At 32.5% G+C, this 23,663-nt stretch overlaps 1 protein-coding gene across 1 annotated transcript; it reads right to left on the bottom strand.

Moving 5' to 3' along the window:
* Nucleotides 1–6,121: 6,121 nt before the first annotated feature.
* On the bottom strand, nt 6,122–7,348 carry LOC107867378. Its single transcript, XM_016713573.2, has one exon. It carries the CDS (start codon nt 7,346–7,348, stop codon nt 6,122–6,124), a length of 1,227 nt encoding a protein of 408 aa, XP_016569059.2.
* Nucleotides 7,349–23,663: the final 16,315 nt, after the last annotated feature.

Here is a 23,663-nt window from a genome sequence, read left to right as displayed (position 1 = left end):
AATACAAAATAGATGAGAGCATTTCATAAAAATAATGACCATAATACGTAAGTAAAAATACATGGGCATACTTTAGTGATCTCCAAAACACTTCTTTGAAACCATGACTCACTCTTTGTTATTCTTCTGAGCTAGTCGGTACACCCTACAAATCTGGGCTATGTGAAATCCTCCCTTGACTCGGCGGCCAAGCCTCAATCCAAGTAACCGCCAGGATTGGAGTGGATACCCCCCATGTGAGCACACCGCAGGAATCTTCCCATGTGAGATGTCCTAAAAATGTCATATCATGTAGGATCATATATCATAAGTCCCTTATCGACAACTATAATTTCCAGCGAGGAGCCCTTGCGCTCAAACACCTTCTTCGGGTAACCTACTAGCTCTCTTAAATCCAACTTTTAGTTCTTTAACGAAAACACATTCATACTTTTCAAACATTCAACACTATCTTGTCAAGGGCATGGAATCATCAGGTATCGTCATACCCTGACTTGCAAGTCAATCAAATCACGTCACATCATGCCTGCGACCCTTTTCACTTATTATCATATTCATGATCACCCTACCTTTTAAACATCAGATGAGAGAGAGTTATGCAATAGACTTTTCATTCAAATATTTACCAAAACATTCTCCTCCCAATTGTAAAGTCAATAGATGGTCACCTCATATTTGTAATTACTTAAAATTCAAGAAAGATCGTTAATTTGACACAACGAGCATTTATCATGTGAAAACACATTCCCAACATGTCATAAACAGTACCACTTCATGATCATTAAGCAAGTACTCACCCATTAGTTTTTCATTTCAAAAGTTCATGCCTTTAAACAACCCATAACAATATAAATCGAAAATATCATGATAAAAAAGGAGGTTTTGATCATTCATGCTCTCATTCAAACTTTCATTGCACCCCAAAGTATAAATATATTGTTATATTCAAAATTCACGATAGATGATTCAAGACAACATACAATTTCTTCAAAACAACTTCATGACATATATTTTTCAAACAATTTCAAACCCTTTCTTTATAAATATGATTGGGGATCTTTAATGTAATAAAAACAATAGAAAAATTATACCCATGATGTTTAGAGAAGTCCCACATATCTTAGATTATAAGATTTGAAAAATGGAACCCAAATCTTGATCCGTTTCTTGAAATCTTGAACTTAAGGATTGATTCTTGATTTCTTGTTCTTTGAGGAAACCCTAGTTTGATCTTATTTTTGAGAGTGAAAAGAGGATCTTGATATTATAAAACTGAAAATCATTGAGTAAATAATGTTTAGGGTGTTATTTAATTCGTGTGAGAGGTTTCTGGGAAGGGAAAGTACCAAAATACCCCGCTAAAACGTACTTTTTGTGCGATTCGGCCTCGACTGACACCTCTCTGGAAAACGGGCATAACTTTTTATTCCAATATCGTATTAAGGCGAAACTAGTGGCATTGAAAAGAGAACTCAAAGACCTTTCATTTGATATATAGTAAAACCTCTAATTAGTTATATACAAAAGGTTATGGTCTATGGAAGTTGACCCAGGTTTAGACGCTCACCAAAACTCAATCGATAGGAAAACTTTCAACTCGTCCTTGAGTTAGGGGATTTGGTGACCTCAATTCATAGTCAAAGGCATTCAAACACTATAGGATTGATCATCACACATATATTAACAAAGAATTATTGGGTTCGGGTCTATACGGGTAGAAAAGATGGTTCAAACTTTAGCCCGAAAGGGCGGGGTGTTACAATCTTGCTGGACCAATCACCTTAAGTTGATAAATTTAAAAGTTGCAAGACAAAATAACAGTTGCTAATTCAGATTTTGTTTAAAGTATTTTTCTTTTCAGATTTTCATTTTTCTATGGACATTACCACAGATGGAGGTGGTCATCTGCAGTTGGCTTGACAAATAATTTACAACGAAAAATAAAATTTTCTTTTGTTGCAAGTCTTGTAAGATTATGATCAATGTTTATACCACTTTGACAAATTTTATACATTATTATGAGTGATGTCAAGAAATTTGAAAATCAGTAGAAGTACAAATATTTAAGGTTTGGCAAATGAAACTATTTATCAATTTGACTGTGTTCAACGATCCCTTTGGTGACAAGCACTATGAGTTCTAGGTAAGCTTATTCCTTAATTATTTAATAATTTTGCATATATAATCCTCACTTTTTTGTCTATACAACTGATAGAGTACTCTTTTTGTAGAATTTTCATATTTTTGTACAGTGCATAAAAAAAATAAAGAAGATAACGTCCACCAAATAAAGAAGATTACGTTCACCACTCTACCTACACAGTTTTTCCACCATCAAGGCATCTAGCAGATAACACTTTCTCACTCTTAAATTCTGCAGGGTGAGAAAGGGACTAACCAAGATGCTATGATTGTTTAGGAGATCAATATTTAAACTTTAAAACAGTTCAATGATTGTGATAAAGCAATTTACTGGTAATATTTATGACCACTAGAATGCATATGATCATGCTGCAGTGGAAGAAATCAAGGAACTAAAAATTCGTGTAGTAGTTATTTTTTAGTTTCAAATTTTGGTATCTAATGATTGTTATTTTTTCCTTCAACCTAGACATTACTTAAATCTTAGAATACCGCCTGAATGTGTGAGCAACACCTTTCTAATAAGTTCTGTGTATAATTATTTATTTTCACTTCTCTCAAGTTCAAGTTTTTTAGTTGATTTGTATTGACCAGTTTTCCAAGGTACCTCTAAATTTTCTTATATTGTAATTTTTGAAATGTAGAAAATTGACTATTAAGCTTATGACTCCAGCTCCAGCTCCAGCTCATTGTAAATGTTAGAATTATAATATGTTTGTATTGTATTTAGATGATTCAACTAAATAATGTATTTTTTCATGCCTTTTGCATATGTTAATATATATAAATGTATGTTACTAAACACGTATTGGAGTGCTACTATGTTGAATTGTTTTAAAGCACTTAAATTTTGACAGTAAAGAGTTGGTAAAGGAGGTGATTCACAACACAGGTGATAAAATTAAGGTAAGCTTACAAGAAAGGCTTTTAGGACATATAAATATTTTTCTTATTAAATGATGTTGCTTCTTCAATTACGCCTACTCATCTTTATTTAAAGTAGCTTGGATTCTTCTTGAATGAGCTACATTGCTACTAGGGGTTAAGATTTTTTTTGTCTTTAATATTATTCTTTTCTTGTGATCAAAAAGCATTCAAAATTTGATCATTGCTGAAAATGTAAAATATTTGGCTCGTGCTCAAGTACGCGCCGCGCTCATCTAGTACTATAATAAAGGAAAAAAAAAAGAATTAGAAAAAAAATAAAAAACTCTCATGAAATATTATAATTAATATGAATATTGTACTAATTATTTTATGTTGATTATGTCACACCACCGGTTTTCACCGCATCCGACCCCGCTAGGGAGTTGGTTTTAGAGAAAATGGGTTTTCCAATTAAAGTGACGTTTTGAAAATGGATTATTTTATTTACAGAGTCGCCACTTGGAATTGAGTCTGGGTGTTCCAAGTCACCTTATTGAATCTCTATTCAAAAGAAAATGACTCTTCAATTTTTATTTTTCGTCTGCGAACTAGAAATCCGGATAAGGAATTCTATTGACCGAGGGGAAGGTGTTAGGCACCCCTCGAGTCCCGTGGTTCTAGCACGGTCGCTTTAATGACTTATGTTAAACTTTGAACATTCATTCTTCTATACTTCACAGATTTAAACTTAAAACTTGGAGAAACTCTATCGTTTGATATCTAAACCCAAAGTTCTTTTTTATTTATTTATTTATTTTCTTTTAAAAGAAAAGAATTAATCTTACATTTTGCTCTAAAGTAGATTAAATTTACCAATATGTATAAGTAAGAAAACATTAATGTAATTTTACTGGGGGTTAAAGCCTAAATCATTCTTTCTACATATCCGTGCCCTAAAAAATGAGCTTTTCATCTCTTTATTTATCGATAAAATATTTTTAAAGACCTAAAAATTTCTAGCTTTAAAAGCATTGACTAGTCCATTATGAATTCGAGACAATTATATCTTATTCCTTTTACCCTACTCTAATTAAGATAATAATAATAATAATAATAAATAATAAATCGGAGCCATTAACTTCGACTTTAAGCCTAAACATTTCTAAAATTTCATCGGAGACTCAAATATCGTAACCAAATAAACTTGATACCACAATAATCAATTTATTAATAAACATCATCCCACCCACGACACCGAGTTAAACACTAGACACCCACTTAAGTGAGGAAAATAAAACGAGCACAAATACCTAAACGTCATTCCGGATGATTACATTTCCGGATCAATAATTTAAATAACACATACACTTTAAACAAAAAATCACACCCCAAACACTTTGAACAAAAAAAAACTTAATACCTTACTGTTTATTCTAAGAAAAAATCTTTAAGGTTTTGATATGAATCAAGGTATTACGATATTATTACTAAGGCATGTGCAATAATTAATTTCTATTTTTTTTTTATGATTAATCCCGACGTGTGGTAAAAAAAAATAGAAAAAAAAACCTTCATCATTACACAATATGGTTGTTATCATCAATGTGGTTTCAAGAAACACAGAATAAGGACCATTGGTTTCATTGGTATAAATTACGGAGATCTAATTTACTTGGTTAATATATATAATTAATTAAACTAAAATACAATTTAACAAAAACTGTTTAGTATCCTCCGAAACAAAAATAAACAGTTGAATTTCGCATAGGCATGCAAAACAATTATTCATTATACTACTTTACTCTAATTTTAATTAAATAAACTATTAATGTTCACATGTAATAAATATTAATAGATTAAACATTCATGAAACTCAAACAACTTTGTATATTGAAATAAAGTTTAGCAGATTCGTGATGTTACATTATAAAAAAAAGAATTGAGAATGTTTTTTTTTTCTTTTTCTCACCAAATAAATTTGTTTATGCTTCGACAACACAATTATAACAAAATAAATACATTAAATAAGAACCTGAAAAAATCGAATGTAGAAGTAAAGACGATGTCACCAGAATCTCGAACGAAATCTTTAACTCATTTTTTTTTTGGTTGTTTTTCCTTTCCGTCTCCCTTCTTCTGTTTCGTTTCTTTTTGTTTTCTTTTTGTTTCTTTTTTGTTTTTTCCCTCCTGCTTCTTTGTTGTTTTCTTTTCTGTTTCTTGGTTGTTGTTTTTTTTCTGTCTCCTTGTTGTTTTTCTTTTTTTTTTTCTTGGTTGTGTGCATGTGTGTGTTATATATAATGTGTATGTGTTTGTGTCGTTTGTGTGTGTTATGGGAAAATGGGGGAGAGGTTTTGTGAGAGTGGGACTTGTGGGTGGTTTGGGTAGTTTAGGATTCTTTTTTTTTTTTTTAATTATTTTAATTAATATTTTAAATAAAATAATAAAACCTATTTTAAAACTAACAAAATACAAGATAAGTTAACTAGCTAGTCTTAGGAATATGGTTAAGAAATATTAATATCACAACATTCTTTATTAAAAATTGAAAGAAGAAACAAATATAATTTAGAAAAATTTCTTTTTTTTTTGAATAAATAAACAAATAAAAACTAAAAAAACTAAAAATAAAACTTATTTAAAATGTGACTCTATTTTTGTATTTTTTTCAAAAATTTTAAAATAGATTTAGTAAAAATAAGATAAATTTAAAATGTCTAATTTATACCCTAAAACGAAATTGAACACTAAAGTGGCAAAAACACTTAGATTTGGTAAAAAATTAGGTGTTTACATATTATAGAAAAAAAGAGAATAATCAGAACAACGCACCTCATTAGCATATGCTATTTTGAGGAATGAAAACAACTTCATTCTATAAATCAAATGGATCAAAAAAATATACATCAAAATTTTACTTCCTTTGTGCTAAACTTCACAAAGGGATAAATATTTTTTTACATAATTAGATCACTATATTAAAAATAATTATACATCAAAATTTTACTTCCTTTGTGCTAAACTTCACAAAGGGATAAATATTTTTTTACATAATTAGATCACTATATTAAAAATAATTATAGAATACATTTTTAAAACAAAATTATTTGGTACTTTAACCCCACCATTGGTGCACAGCAACGCCTTCATCCCTCAACATACCATATAAAGATAAACATTCCCAATATGCCCTCCTACTTTTCTTTTTATCACCTTTTTTCCCACCTTGATGCTTGCACTCTAAGAAAAGTTCATCAACTAATTTAATTGCTTTGTGTCTCACCATTTCTTCCACCACTTCAGCTTCTGCCTTCATTACTACATATTCATTCTCCTTCACATTTTTCTCAAGCCAATCTGACATTCCAATCAATGGTGCATTTGCTTCTTTTGCCACAGTTTCAATCTTGAATATCTCGAATTTCGTGTTCCTGGTTGGATAATGCTTCGAAAACCAACTAGAGTCACCTGATTTCTCGTTTTTGTCTTGCAAACCAACGTCGATGAACACCCTACGTGGATAGCTCTCGAGGGGAATGTCCATCAGTTCGGGCAAGTAACGTGTCTTTTTGAGATACCTACTCGATTTACCTGATAATGCTCTTGGTGGCTCGAGTAGTACGTCTTCTAGCTTCTTCAATGCGGCCTCTTTCGCGTTTGAGCCAAAGTTGCACAGTTTTCTATGGTGATGTGGAGTTGTTGACTCGATCGAAACAATTATGTTTGTCTTGCGCATGGCTATTATTGTGGAGTCGAACTTTCGTACGTAGACAATTTTGTAGTTGGATGGTTGTGAGAATGTGACCATGGGGTTGTCACTAATTAGTTGAACAACGACAATACCACCAACCTTAAGAGCTCGATCGACGGAATCGAGAGACTTGGAAGAGTCATAGGGAAATAATAGCGCAACATCATACATCTCTTCATTTTGTGCCAGATTTGAAAGAGAAATCAAATCCATGTTGTGATGGTCGCTTGTAACTTGAGAATCATAGATAACATCTTCATTTCCATTGGTAACAAATAGGGACCTATCCCCAGCTTTGAGAAGGCCCTCATTGGCCAAATCATGAAAAATTAGAGGCAAGACCTCTAATTTGATCGGAGTATAATTAGCCACCTCATCAGCTCTCGCTATGTTCATAAATCCGTAACTCGATGTTAATCCCCAGGGGAAAGACAGAAGAACTAGCCCCAGAATGACGATCTGAGAAATCAACTTGAGAATCCACACATGGTTTAATTTAAACACAACCAAATCTGTATCATGAAAGCCCAAGGCATCCATGTATGGCTTGCCTTTCATTTTGTCTTGTTTGGAACCATGCAACAAACTCATTGTCTTATTCCTCATTTTGTCACGTTGTGTGCGCAATGGCAATTCCTTCTATGCGAATCTGAATCACTCGGGCCAGTAAGCAAAAGAAGAAAGTTTAAAATTATTGAAGGTGTGTACGATTTTTGTAAAAGAGAACATGCAAACTTAACTCAATCTAAAGAGCAAAAGAGAAGTAGAGGTTCGAAAAAGGGCTAAAATAATTTTAGCGAGTGCAAAATCTAGAGGCGGTGTGGTTTCCACCCACGAGGGCAACACGGTTACTTTGCAATCTTGACCATAGCCACATTAATTCGTGTAGTCTTTCTATCTCCATATTTCTAATTCTATTTTAAAAAAAAACTCCTTCCTTTGTAATGTTTTTCAGATCAACATGACTAAAATTTTGTTTTTTATCTTCTACATTAATTCTAGATTAATGATGAACTACTAATATTTTGGCAATTGATCTGAAGGAAATTATTAAGGAAGGAGGAATTAATACAAGAGAAAAAGACTATACACTTCTTCTTTTTTGGGGTTTTCTTGTTTTCCTTTTATGATCTTTCTAAGGGTAGGTGTTGTTCTTCCTTTTAAAAGGCTATATAGCAACTAATATAGAAAAAAAGAGAGAAAGAAGTTTCTTGTTTGAATGAATGATTGGTAATGCTTAAATTTCTAGATTAAAATGAATGGTGAATATTTGTTTACTATTGCTAGAACAATTTGTTAGAGGGAATGAAAGGTTAGTATTAACTAAATCATTGTAACCATTCAACAACTTGTTACACGTGTTGTTAGTCATAATTTGTCATCATGTTTGTGGTGGAATATTGGTGGTTAAGCATAAGTATATCTAATCAATAAATGTATGACGCGTGTTTATATTATAGATTTTTAGCACTAACAATGCATTGTCTTTTCATTAAATGTAAATTTACATGATTTAATATAAATACTCGATTATAAAAATAAATATTTACTCATGTATCAATTCGTTTGTTCCATTAATGACTTTTTGTGTTAGCTAGAGTTTGCTTCAAATCAAATATGTGTGGCAAATGTAGGTAATACGGATATAATAAGTAAGAAAGCCAAAAACAATCCCTTAATTGACAAGGTTAAGCAAATTAGGTGTCTGTAAAATTTACAATTTTTGAATTTTGTTTGTGCCTGTTCTCGAATATTTATTAGCTAGTTAAGTTAATTATATAAAATATGTAATCTTCTTTAATTATACACATCACCCTCAATTACAACAGACCTGCGATTTTACAACTTATTGAAGTTGATGCATATAATTAAAAAATGTGACGTCTTCCAAGTGATTGACTCACATGTACAAAACAATTTTCAAGATTTGAACCGTGAATGTCTAATAGCACACCTTCTCATATGTTTTGATGCAAATGATATTTCTGAGGAGATTAATGTGTTAATTGCAGTACTAAGCCTAATACCTTTGTTACTCCTGCTAATGTTGTTGGAATGTGTTACTTCCATGCATTTATCCTTTGTTTCGAATCTTAATTTTCTTACAAATTATCCATCATTACCAAATTATTATTATTAGATAAACTAATTTTATAGAAATAGAAAAGACCAAATCCTATTTACAGAAATTTAAAAGATACAAAAATGAGCTCATTATTTTCTGAACATAAAAGAACCATCATATAGACAATATATTCTGGTAGCTCAAAGGATCTATTTAACTATATACGGTCATTGATGGCAAGGATTGAAATTTTAACATGTAATAGTGGTTTAATTTACATTTTACGAGATTATCAAAACATTTACTCCTATTATTATCCAATAAAGAACATGCTTGTGTAAAGAAGCCTTTTTTATTGATTGACCCTCTAAATTAAAAAGACATATACATACATATAAGGGGATTCAAGAATAATAGTATCACGTGGAATTGAACTTGTGACTTGAACTAATTTTTAAACCTCCTTTACAACTGCCCTAAAAAGTTTCCTTACGTGGAGGAGGATTCAATAGTTTATATATAACCGAAAAATTACTCATACATTATTTACACTGTGATTTTCGACAAGAGATACATTTGTGTCACCTTACCTTCCTTTAGTTCTCCTCCAACTTACATGTAATCGTGTTGCTTAGTATTTCTACATACCAATACTATAATAAAGCTAAAATTTCTCCTCAGGGTGTTTCACTCCACCAATGGAATTTGATGAACAAACTTGCCCCTATGTAGTGGTAATGTAGTAGGAATTCAAATTTTTTGTTGTACTGTTCAATTAAAAGTGACAAGTCAGGTAGAATTGAATTACCTTGATCAACCTGAATGTTGTAACACTGACACCCTTCTTCTATATTAGTCAACAAGGACATCATAAAGAATTGAGTTTCTTCACATTTCATTCTGTTAAACTGAGTTTCTTCACATTTCATTCTGTTAAACTGCCTTTGCTCTTGTTGTTTTTAGAGGTTAACTAGTCCCTCTCAATACATGCTTCTTACCATTGTATCTGAATTCTATGGTCCTGTTCTGAAAATCAAACAGGTTTCTGTCTAAAGTGTTAACCATTGCACTCCCAAAATAATATCTATATTCTTCAATGGTAACAACAAAAAATTAAATGCAAACGTGGTGCCTTGCAACAACCGCTGCAGATTCTTTCATACTAAAGATATTTGTACCCTTCTACCATCAGCAACACTGACTGATTGGGCCAAAATTGTACTTGGTTTGGACCCTAACTTCTGAGCTACATCCTGGTCAATGAAGTTATGTGTGCTGCCAGTGTCAATCAAGACTTGTAAGGGCCTTTCTCATGATACCCAGTCACTCTAACAGTCCGATAGATAATTACTCCTGTAAAAACTTGAACTGATATTATCATGAGTTAATCTAACTTAACCTTAGTTTCCTGGTCTTCGACTTTCTCAGCCTCTTCAATAAGCATTTCATCTTCTAATACGTCCACCATATAGATATGCCTGTTAATCTTGTATTTTTGTCCCAACACATATTTCTCATCACAAAAGAAACATAAACCTTTAGCCCTTTTCTCATCTATCTTAGCTGCAGTCAATCTTTTTCCATTTCTATTGCCACTGAATTTGTTGGTTTCATTAGCTTAAGTTTTCACTGATTTCTTGTATGTATTAGTAGGAACCAATGCCTTTTGATAGAATGAAGGTTTTGCTTGATTTAGAGTAGGCAAAATAGGTGCAGATGGGGGCTTTATAACAGATCTTACACCCCAAGATTTAGCCTGTGCTTCAAATACTTCATCCTGTAATCTTGTGATTTTGCAGTCCTACATTAGTGTCTTTGGAGCTTGGATCCTTACAACCTTATTTAACTTTGGTTTAAGCCCCCCTAAATAACAGCTAATAGAGTTTTCAGTAGACAAATTCACCCTGATCAACAATCTATCAAATTCAACTTGTTACTCTTTAACACTACCAGTCTGAGTTAAATTTTTTAAGGCTTTCATAAGATCTTTAAATTCTTCACCAAACCTCTCATTCAAAGCAATTACATACTCTGTCCAAGTAGAATCCCTTAAAGAATTTCTAGCTTTCATGTATGACCTATGCCAAGCAATAGCTCCCCCCTCAAAATAAATACCAGCTATTTTAACCCTTTAATCAAAAGCAGTTTTATTCATACCAAAAAACTAATCCACTTTATATAACCAGATCCTTAAATCTTGACCTTCAAATTAGGGAAATTCTACTCTAGAGCATCATAGTAAGAAAATTACCAGAGTGATGATTATCTTTGGGTCTGTATTCATGCTGAACCTCTACAGAACAAACTCTATTAGCTAAAGATTCTGCTCTTCCAACTTCCTTGTCTTTTGCTTGAATGCCCAACCGATTCATAACCTCCTTAATCTCACCCAATTCCTTATTAGCCTGGGAATTATGCTCATTCATGGTGGTCATTCCTTCCATGAGTTTTTGTAACAACTCTTGATTTGAAGCAATTTTTCATCCATTTCTTCAGAAGCTTGCTCTTGATTCTTGTTTCGAGTAACTAGCATGCCAAGGAGTGTCTTGCTCTGATACCAAATGATGTACTTAACACAACATCAATCAATTTCAGGAGTTAAACTCGAGGAATAAAGTAGTTGTTCATGGATTTAACTCGAGAATATAGCCAAGATGAGAGAATTAAGAGAAGAACAAGTAAAATGTTATCATCATGAATGAATCAAAATTGTTATGAAATAATAAAGAACAAAGAAGAAGAGTAGAGAGAGAATAGATAGTAATTCTTATTTCTCTTTAGGAATTATTGAGGGATGAATTACAATGAAGAAAAAGCCCTTATTTATAGGGAAAAACTAACCTTGGGGTTTGTAATTTTTTCATAAATAGACATACACAATATATGGTAAAGTAGTTATTCACTCTATATGGTAAAGTATACATTCACTATATATGGTACATTTATAACACTTCCCCTTGAATGTTTAATTGATAGATAATGTGCCTTGTTAAAACCTTATTAGAAAAAATCCAGTGAAAAAAAAATCTAGTGAAGGAAAAAGAGTACACATCTCTAACATTACGCATATAAGTTGCCTCATTAGAAACCTTACAAGAAAAACCCAGTGGGACATAACCTCATAAGGGAAAAAGAGTACAACGCGTATTAACTCCCTCTAATGAGAACATCCTTCAACCTTTGCATTCCGATTTTGTGCACTATCTACTTGAAAGTTGCAAGTAGAGGAGACTTGATGAATAAATCAGTCACATTGTCACTTGAACGAATCTGTTGCACGTTAATATCACCATTCTTTTGTAGCTCATTATGTAGAAAAGTTTTGATGAAATGTGCTTCGTTCTATCTCCTTTTATGAATCCTCCATTAAGTTGTGCTATGTATGCTGCATTATCTTCGTATAAAATTATGGGTACATTATCACATTTCATATCACATTTTTCTCGAATGAGATGTATCATGGATCTTAACCATACTCATTCTTGGCTTGCTTCATGAATAGTTATTATCTCAGCATGGTTCAATGAACTGGCTAGATAGACTGCTTTATATATCTCCAAGATATAACAGTATCCCCACATGTAAACATATCGCTTCTTTGAGAACAATTTTTATACGGGTCAGATAAGTACCTAACGTCAACATAACCAACAAGATCGGGACTACAATCTTTAGAGTAAAATAAACCTATATGCTTGATTTCATTCCGATGTCTCCTAGTAGGAGCAGAATTATACCTTGCTAACAAATTGACCAAAAAGGCTTTGTCATGTCTTGTAGTAGTTGCAAGATACATTAGTGCACCAATTGTACTAAGATGTGGTACTTCATAACAAAAGAGTTCCTCATTTTTTTTTCTTGAGGTCGGAATAAATCCTTATTCAATTATGTATGTTTCTCATTTAAGCAAATATTCTATTGCTTTTAAAAACTCTCCAAGAGTTTTAATAATTTTCAAGCTATAAGCTTATACAATATAAGAATTCTAAATAAGTTTTCTAGAAACTTTTATATGCTTCAAATATTTTGAATCCTTAGAAAGTTTTCATTTAAATTTTATCAAGTGACAAGATTTAATATTTCATATGTGACATCTTCAAGTGTCTGGACTGCAAATCAAATAAGTTTTACACTTACCAAGATGTATCCTTTCATGTAACTTGATAAATATTTCTACGTCAGAATACTTAAATAAATGTAGAATTTAGATCCTTATAATCTTTTGCAATATTGTGTCAATATTGTATTAAAGACATCGTCGACGGTTTCTCATTTTGTATCGGTTAGCAATGTTACATAACATTTTGAGATCTCATCACTTCATTATTTTCAGGTACCTGAACCTTTCATAAGGTTTCATGAAGTGTTATGTCATAGGCTCTTCAAGAGCACATTGCCTTCTTATTATGATTATTTGCTCCTTATTCTTTTCAAGGATTATTTCATTGGGAACCGATTAGTCTACCACACTTCATGCATGCGTAGACTTTGTCCTTTAAGAACGTAAAATAGGAGCACTTGTAGCTTAAATATGATACTAAATTTGAGTCAACAAATGTTTTCGACATTTGACTTGAATTATCTTTTGAATGAGGATCTGATGATAATTCCTAACATATTTCATAGCTACTTATAATCTCCCCCTTATGTTAGGAAAACTAACATTTATCCTTCATCTTCATTGAGGAATCCATCTTTGTGCATCATGTATATTATTAATTGTATACCACACATCAAAACTATTAGATGGAATAGTTGGTTCCTGACCTTGAACCAATAGAGATGGAAGAAATAATCATAATTTATTGGTCTAATGCATACAAGTGTTATTGTATGCAACATATCATATTTCAGACCAACACATGAAACTTTGTTCTCATTAGCAATGGTTTAACTATTTATCGAAGGCATTCAATGCCAAACCATCATCATCGAAATTGTCTTGATTACATAATCTGAAAGTTATGCTCATAACTCAATTTTAGTGAGCAAGCAACTTTATGAATGTCAAACTGCAGGTTGACAATGAATGTACATGTGATCATCTTATATCGATGCATCTTAATAGATCACATGACTGGCGAACGGGCCCATATTCACCTTTTATACTTTTAAGATTTTGAGGGATCAAATCCCAACACTAGTTGGTCCAACCAACTTATCATGAGAACAAACAACATAAACAATTCTTGAAGAATCCTTTATTTCTTCAACATATGTCTAATACTCAATATGCACATCTTCATGATGGAAAATCGTTTATGTCAATAGATTAAACGAAAAAAGCTCAAAAATACCTCTGAACTATCTGAAATAGCGCTAAAATGCCCCTCGCTAGATTTTTGGCTCAAAAATACCCCTTCGTTAAATATTTGGCTCAAAAATATCTCTCTCTCTAACAGAATTCGAAAAAGGATCAAAAATACCCCTGAACTATCTGAAATGACTCAAAAATATCTCTCTGTTAAATATTTGGCTAAAAAATACTCCTCCCCTTAATGAAATTCCACCAAGCATGCCACCTAGATAAAAAAAAAACTATGTGACTATGCCACATTACCATCCACATGTAAAATGTTAGTATTTTTTAATTATATGACATTCCTTTCTTCTTTATTTTTATTTTTATTTTTATTTAAAAACGTCAGTGAAACGGATAAAATTTACACGGCTTTTTTATTTTTAATCAAAGTAGACAAACGGTGGTTACATAATATTTTTTTCGAAAAAATTTATTAAATGTAACATCTCTATCATCAAATTCCTTTGATCATCTAAAAAATATTTTTTTTTTCTGTTAATAGGTTTAAAAGTGTGAAACCCAACAAAAGAGTCTTATTAAACTGATAAACCCATTAATATTAGGCCAGTATAAAAGTTACAATTAAGATTTACTCGTAAAAGTAACAAATTTCAAACTAAACTTCAAATTAGTTACTCAAAAGATGTGTTTGGCTTTGCTAGCTTTTACTCAAAATGCTTATGTTAAAATGATTTAATAATACCTCCTCTAATCTAAAATTAATGAATCTTTGAATGTGGCACACATCTTCAAAAAGTTAATGAATGACATAATTAAATAATAATTTATCAATATTAAGTATCATTTTACTTCTTTTCAAACTTGTTCTAAAAATAATAAGATTATTCATCAAAATTGAATTTAGAAAAATGAATTCATTTCGAATGATTAAACAAGTGTTAGAAGAAATTCATTTATTTTGAAAAAGAATTTGCATGTAGTAAATTCAACTCAATTATTATTAGTACATCAACATTTGCTAGCTTAAAAGTTAAAATTCTAGCTCCTCCTTCAAGTCAACATCAGATCAAGATCAAGTTGTTCCTCATCCCAAATGACAATAACAAGATGAAATTTTTAGAACTTTTAAAACTCTAATGAAAAGGTGAAATCTAGAACTTTTAAAACACTAATGAAGTAATTAGCAAAAGATTGTTTTTTTTTTTTTTTGTTTCACTGCTTTGTAAAAAAATAAAAATAAAAATAAAAATAAAAATAAAGAAGAAAGAAATGTCATATAATTAAAAAATACTAACATTTTACATGTGGATAGTAATGTGACATAGTCACGTGGTTTTTTTTATCTAGGTGGCATGCTTGGTGGAATTTCGTTAAACGGAGGGGTATTTTTGAGCCAAATATTTAACAGAGGGGTATTTTTGAGCCATTTCAGATAGTTCAGGGGTATTTTTAATCTTTTTTCGAATTTCATTAGAGGGAGGGGTATTTTTGAGCCAAATATTTAACGGAGGGTATTTTTGAGCCAAAAATCTAACGAAGGACATTTTTGAGCTATTTCAGATAGTTTAGGGGTATTTTTGAACATTTTTCGTAGATTAAAGAGAAAATGGCCAAAAGACCTTCCAAGTTTTGTCCAAAATCCCAACTACATACTTAATCTTCACGGGAGTCCCATCACCCCCTGAACTATTTTTTCATGTATTTATTACCCCTCCAAATGTTGATGTGGCAACTTAAACCAAATCATAATGTCTTCGTATTTACACGCGCTGGGCCCACGCCTTCTAGGTCATTTCCCTCCTAAATCTTCATATGGTCCCATAAACACCCTTTGAGCTTCCTCTCTCTTCTCTCCTCTCTTCTCTCTCTTCCATTCTTCCTTCACGAAATTCCTCCATTATTACATGCAAATTTAGTCATTTTTGTGTATGAATCTACTCTTAGTGATAAAGTTTTGTGGATTTTCGAAGATTTTACAATTGATTGCTGGTTTAATTTAGGAGAGGTACATGTTTTTGTCCTAAACTAATTTCATTGTTAGCTAGGATTTGCCCTAAGCATATGTTGACTACTTAATAGATTTCTTTTCTTGTAAATAGCAGTATAACTTTTTATAAAGGGAAGGGATTATTATGTTTACGCATGCAGCTAAGAGTTTTAGAGCAAAAATTAAAGAGGGTTTTTGACTTGCCTAAATCTTCTGCTAATTTATTTGGTACTTGGGCTTCTGATGTCGATTGTTGTTGTTGTTGTTTGTTCATTGTTGGGTTAGATCTTCTTTTCTGTGGTAATTTCACTATTTGCCATTCGTCATGGGTTTCTTGGTTTTGCCCATCTTTGAGGAATCATCTTGCTGGTTTGGTACCAAGTTTGTGATTGAAATTTTCTACTGATATTTATCTTTTATATGCCTAAATCTGTCTCATTTAATCAATTTATTTATTTCTCATCTAAGTTGTACAATTTGAAATAAATTTATGTTTTTCTTCATTGTTTTAGTATGATGTATTTGTATTAAATTTTGTTGATAGTTGATTTTCGATAATATATCTGCTATGATACTTTGTCTTATTTGAGTATTCATTATCATCAGGTTAAACATGAGTGATTTTACTTTGATTATTCTAAGATGGTACCATGGTGGAGTATTAGATTTAAGTAGTGAAGAACCGATTTATAAAGGTGGAAAAATTATAGAATTCTTAGATGTTGATGTTGACAAGATGTCATATTTTGAATTGAGAGACTATATAAGAAAATTAGGATATAGCACAACATGCACCTTTAGTATTAAACCACCTAATAGTGGTATTTTGGTAGATGTGGATAATGATATGAATATTTTTGAAATAATGTGTTCCTTGAAAAATGGAGATGAAGTGGATGTATTTGTCAAGAATTTAGTGGATGAACCAATTGTTGTGGACCCCATCCCCATGTTCTTAGAAAATGTAAGTGTTGGGAATATGGAGGAATCTGGTGCATCTTTTGATAATAGGCCTAACTCTATGGTAGGTGAGGACCATATAAATATGGAGGACCCTTTTACTTCTTTTTCTACTTCACCTCCTTGCACTACCATACCTCATTTCTCAACTGCAGATAGTGCTACTGCATATAGTGCTTCAGCACTTACTGCTGCACCTAGTGTTGCTATATCTACTGCTCCACCTTGTATTGCTGCACCTTCTGCTGCTCAACCTAGTGCTGCTGTAGGTACTGATGCTTCACCTAGTGTTGCTGCACCTAGTGCTGATGCAGTTGATGATATAGATGTTGGTCCTGCTGGAAGTGATTTTTCAGAAGAAGAAGTAGAGGGTTCTGATTACTTTACTGAGGATAGTGTTGATTCAGAAAAAGAGTTAGTTGGAGATTATGATGATGAAGAGTATGGTAGTGATGTACATGAGGAAGTTAGGGAGTTAAGAGTTAAAAAAAGAAAGTTTCAAAGGAGGAAAAGAAATGAGAGAGTACCAGCTGACAATGTAGAGGTACCGGTAGGTGAAGCAGGACCAGATCTAGGATTTGATGACACTGAAACAGGTAAAGTCAGTCATGAAGGGAGGTTGGGAGGTGTTGAGCCTTACTTTGTAAGTTCTGATGAGGGGAGTTTTGAGTTAGATGAAGATGATTGTTGTGCTGATAAAGAACATGATGTGCTTGCATCTGGTAGGGCAAGATTTGTTAAGTTGTTAAGGAAAAAAAGGAAAACAACCCAAAAAATCATTCATGACCCAACTGCAAAGGAAGTTGTTTGGCAGTTGGGTATGGTGTTTAAAGATGTAAATGAATTTAGAAGAGCTATGACTAAATATGCAGTAAGAAAGAGGGTTCCTGTGGAAAAGTGGGTGAACGAACCAAAAAGGTTAGAGTTAGATGCAAGGATGGCTGTCCATGGATTTTGTATGCAGGTCTTGACCACACAACAAAAGATTTCATGATAAAAACTTACATCCTAAAACATACTTGCAATAAGACAACCAGAAATTATTTGTGCAATGCAACAGCCAAATATAAGGGTATGCAATCTGCAACAGTTGATTAGAAAAAAATTCAAATTGTATGTTGGTAAGACTACTGTGAGAAGAGCAAGAGCTAAAGTGTTGAAAGATATCATGGGTGATCATGCTGTGGAATTTGGAAGAATTTTTTACTACAGGGATGAGTTGTTGGGGACAAATCCCGGGACAAATTGTCTTGTTAAACTTGGTGAGGCTAATGAAGAAGGTAAATCAAAAGTTTTGAGTTTCTACATCTGTTTTGATGCTTTGAAGAAGGCATGGATACATTGTAGGAAGTGTATAAGTTTAGATAGTTGTTTTCTGAAAGGTGTTTGTAAAAGGCAATTATTAGTTGCTGTTGGCAAAGATGGAAATAACCAGATGCTGCCACTTGCTTGGGTAGTAGTTGAAAAGGAAAACACAAATACATGGACTTGGTTTGTTAGGTGCATAAGGGATGACCTAGGACTTGGAGAAGGAGATGGTCTCACCTTGATTACAGATATGCAGAAGGTATGTGTATTGTATTATGTGTAGTTTTTTTTTCTAGTTTAGCCAATTAAATGCAATACTGTACTACTTTGACCTTGTTTTATTGCTTGTATTGTATTGTAGGAACTATTTACAGCAATTGAGCAGGTGTTACCTTAATCTGAGCATAGAAGATGTGCAAGGCACATCTTAGCTAATTGGGCTAAGGAATGGAGAGGTCTTCAAAGAAGACAACAATTTTTTAGGATAGCCAAAAGTATATTTGAGTCTCAATTAAGGAATAACATACAGAAGATGAAGTTGCTTGGTCCTGAAAAATGATGGATAACCTAATGTACTTCAACATTAATTACTGGTGCATGCTTTACTTCAACACTGAAGTGAAATGTGATTTTGTAGATAACAATATGTCTGAGTGTTTTAATGCATGGATCTTACCAGCTAGGCACAAGACCATCATTACCATGCTTGAAGAAATCAGAGTAAAGATGATGACAAGAATAGGCACTTTAAGGGAGTTTCCAAGTACTTGGAAGTCCAACTACTCTCCAATGTGTTTAGAGGTTTTAGAGGAAACATCAACAGGTCTATGGATTGTACCATTCAGTTTAATGGAGTTGCTGGTTTTGAAGTGAAAGAAGGACTTTGTCAACACAAAGTTGATATTATCAAGAGGACTTGCAGTTGTAGGGTGTGGCAGTTAAAGGGCATACCATGTGCACATGGTGTGGCTGCAATATTGTTCAAAAAGTACCCTCTGTATGAATATATTGACAGCTGCTACAGTAAGGACACATATTTGAGAACTTACGCCAATGTTCTTGAACCACTTACAAACATAGAAATATGGTCAGTTTCTTCAAACATTGCTGTTGCACCACTTGAAATCACAACCCTGCCTGGTAGGCCAGCTAAGAATAGGAAGAAGAAAGTTGGGAAAACAAAAAAGTTAGAAAAATTGCCTAGAACTGGACTAGCAATGACATGTAGTGCGTGTCATGTCAGAGGTCACAACAAAAGGGGGTGTCCACATATAGCACCATCAGCAGAAGCAAAACCAAATGCATCATCAGTAGCAACATCTACTGGGTCAGGTAGGGGAAGAGGCAGACCAAAGGTAATTTTATTCACTTGAATCCATTATGTTATAAAAGTATTCTAATTGTTAACATTCTTTTTTAATTTGTAGAAAACTCCAACAGAAGCAACTACTGTTGCTCCACAAGCAAAAAATAATAGTTCAGGCAGGGGAAGAGGCAGACCAAAGGTAATTTTTTCACTTGAATCCATTATGTTATAACAGTATTCTAATTGTTAACATTCTTTTTAAATTTTTAGAAAACTCCACCAGAAGAAACCACTGCTGCTCCTCAAGGAAAAACTAATAGTTCAGTCAGGGAAAGAGGCAGACCAAAGGTATATTATGCTTGAATTTAGTTCTAATTTGTTCAATTCATAACATTCCTTTTATATTTATAGAAAACATCATCAGAAGACATTACTGAACCTCCACAAGAAAAAAAAGAAAGAGGGAGACCCAAAAGAACAATTTCAGTAGGTGCTACTGCAACTCCTCTACCTACAGCACCTCCAGTACCTATTATATTTCCAGCATCCTCTTCTGCACCTCCTGATTTTTGTGCATCATCGTCAATAGCTGAAACTACAAAAAGAGGAATGAGTAGTGGTAGGGAAAACACAGGTCCATTCAAAAGGCAAAGAATAGTAGAAATGAGTGTGTTTTAAGCTGAAAATGGCTTTAAAGTCCTGAATGTAAGTCTCTTACTTTGTTATATCATAAGTAGATTATGAGTCATTGTTATATGTTGCTTTTTTATCCTTCTTTGTAGCTTGGCATGCCTAGCTGTAAGATATACTCTACTGGTCAAGCAAAGGTTGCAAGATCAGCTGATGTAACTGGTGACATTGGTTATGCACCAAGTAGTACCACTAAATTAAAATGGAATGACAAATCAGCAATCTCAACCAGAAATTACAACAACTTAAAGAGAATAGAAGAAAGAAGACTGTGGGAAGTAGCTCACACCAATCAAGTCAACATAACACTTCTTCATAGTCCAAGATGCCATGGAAATTGTAGTGATGTTGATGTATTTTAAGCAGTGTTTTAACTTAGTCCAGTTGACATGAAAATAATTTCATTTTGTTGTTGGAAAAATAATTTAAGCACTGTATTTTGTTGATGAATGTTGCCTAATGATTAGGCATTATGAATGTAAATTTATTTTGGTATGAATGATGGTGTTGTATAAAGTTGGAATATTTTGTTGATGTCATTAGACATTATTGTTGTGTTGTTTAACTGCAACACAATATTGTCATTACACGATCTAAGTGTAAGCAATAACAAAGCAGTAGCACAATGCATTGCATAAAGAACATTATCATTACATGATTTTGTAAGCATAAACAATAACATGATGACAACACAAGACATAACTTTTCAAGTGTAACCAATAACATAGCAATAACACAAGACACAACAAGTGTAAGCAATAACATAGGAGCAATATGTGACACAATTTTGTAAATGTAAACAACAACATAGCAATAACACAACACACAATTTTGAACGTACAAATAATAACACAGCAACATTAAAACAAACATCTGAAGTAGACTAGGCAAAAGACACCATAACAAAATATAATCCGATATATTTAGAGAGAGGTATACAAAATTTACACCATAGTAGACCAGATCTAGCAACTACTTTCAGTTCATTTGTTGCTGATGAACATAGCAACAACACAAATCAAAATAAATAAAAATATCTTCCTATTGAACCTACACCATCTCCATCTTCCATTGAGCCTCTTCTCCCGTGTCAAGTTATCAATTTGGACATGTTTAAGCCATAAATCTTCTTCCAACTCATTGATTTTGTTCACTAATCTTGGAATGATAAAATTTGATCTTGGATCCACTTTTTCTTTGTCCCTCCATAGAAAAAAATTACATTTTTGAGACTGAAATTTTTTGTAGAAATCAGTATATTAACATAATTTGAATATAAAGTGACAGTAAAATACAATGCGAAATACATACACCATAATAGGAACAAGACCAAAATCTTCTTCCCGGATTTGACTTCGACCATGAAGTTTGCAAGTCAAGCAAGATACCATGCTTGTATCTCACAACAGGGTTGAGCATTGGGTCTGATTCATCCATACAAAACTTATTCAATTTTGAATTTGTTATTTCATGAATTCCGATAAAATCGATTATCAAATTATAAACCTTAAATTAAGAGTTGAACCAAATTACACAACAAAGCTCCAAGAATTCAAGTAGAAATTGGAATTAAAAGCTAAACCTTAGGTTAAAGAAATAAAAAAAAATGAAAGAAGATGAAGGTAGTAGGTGGACAAAGAGAAGAGTAGTATAAAGAAGAGGAAATGACCGTTGCAAGCCATTTTCATGATTTATTTCTTCAAAATATCATTTAATGATGTGTATTATACAGGTGGAAGGCTAAAATCTTCAGTTTGGAGTTGTTGGGACTAAACCAACGCGCCTAGAGGGGTGTTCTCACCTTCCTTGCCACATCAACATTTGGAGGGGTAATAAATACATGAAAAAATAGTTGAGGGAGGTGATAGGACTCCCGTGAAGATTAAGTGTGTAGTTGGGATTTTGGGCAAAGCCTGGAGGGTCTTTTGGCCATTTTCTCTAGATTAAATGATTTGTATTAGTAACTCCAAGTTATCATAACATGTACAAAAACTCTTTAGTAAACATCAGGTTTACTATTGCATGAATTTCGTATCAATAAACAATAAACTCTTAGTTTATTATGGCATGTGATTTCATGATGCTTGGGTGAATTTTCAGATTCGTATTTCTTATCACAATAACTTAAAGATATTCAATCTTCCAATTATTCTAACTCTTTTAGAGGTGGATTGTGATATCTTCACAACAAAAAATATGATCGAGTATATATGCAGTGACATTCACCCCCTGGTATAGATCTGTATTTATAATAATCGAAATTCTCATTCCCAAGAATGAAATATAATCATGCCTTAAGCATTCTCATTCCCAAGAAGAATGAAATATAATCATGCCTTAAACGTATCAAATTATGATAGCTACTACAAAAACAAATTGAGGCATACATATGATTTATTGCTATCACATTCAATTCAAGGAATGAGGCATATTTAATGGGACATGTTTCATCACTTTTCACGAAATATCCATTATTTTGCCTTAACCATCATAATATTATCAATATGGTGCATTGAGATACAAACTTAATGTCTTATTCATACAAAAACGTCTTCGGCATAAATCGATGGGACTTGAACCCAACATATTATCATCCTTTTTGATAATATTGGTCTTGTGGAATAAATTTAAAACATAATGGTTCCAAATCAATTATTTTTCCTCAGATCCAATAATAATTATATTATTAGTAGCAAAAAATTGATAACATAAGGAATTACTAACCTTGAAATTACCTTTAGATTTATAATCTCATCTTGTTTGACAGAGTCTCGTGCTGATAATGTGTTATGAAATAATAAAGAACAAAGAAGAAGAGTAGAGAGAGAATAGATAGTAATTCTTATTTCTCTTTAGGGATTATTGAGGGATGAATTACAATGAAGGAAAACCCCTTTATTTATAGGGGAAAACTAACATTGGGGTTTATAACTTTTCATAAATAGACATACACAATATATGGTAAAGTAGATATTCACTATATATGGTAAAGTAGACATTCACTATATAAAAATATAGTATTACAAGTTGGTATTTATAGTAGTTGTATTATTACAAGTTGATATTTATAGTAGTTGTATTTATTCTTAGCTACTACCAACTAATTATGTAACTGCATTAACTAACATATGGAATTTAACTGTTTTTGTGAACTTTCCACTGTGCAACTGAATTCTAACTAACTAATAACAACAACTTGCACTTCCAATTAACAACTTGTAACTTGCATCACAATATATTCTGGCATTTTTTTTTCCGACAATAATTTTTAGAACCCCCCCCCTCCCCTCCTCAATATCTTCTCTCTTCCTTTTGGCTCAAAGGATC

The sequence above is a fragment of the Capsicum annuum genome, chromosome 4 (assembly GCF_002878395.1).
Source record: "Capsicum annuum cultivar UCD-10X-F1 chromosome 4, UCD10Xv1.1, whole genome shotgun sequence".
Lineage (NCBI taxonomy): Eukaryota > Viridiplantae > Streptophyta > Magnoliopsida > Solanales > Solanaceae > Capsicum > Capsicum annuum.
This window is presented reverse-complemented; position numbering and strand designations above follow the sequence as displayed.

What these genes read in the sequence shown, in the direction of transcription:
- LOC107867378 (XM_016713573.2), bottom strand. Translation starts at nt 7,348, where the DNA reads ATGAGTTTGTTGCATGGTTCCAAACAAGACAAAATGAAAGGCAAGCCA.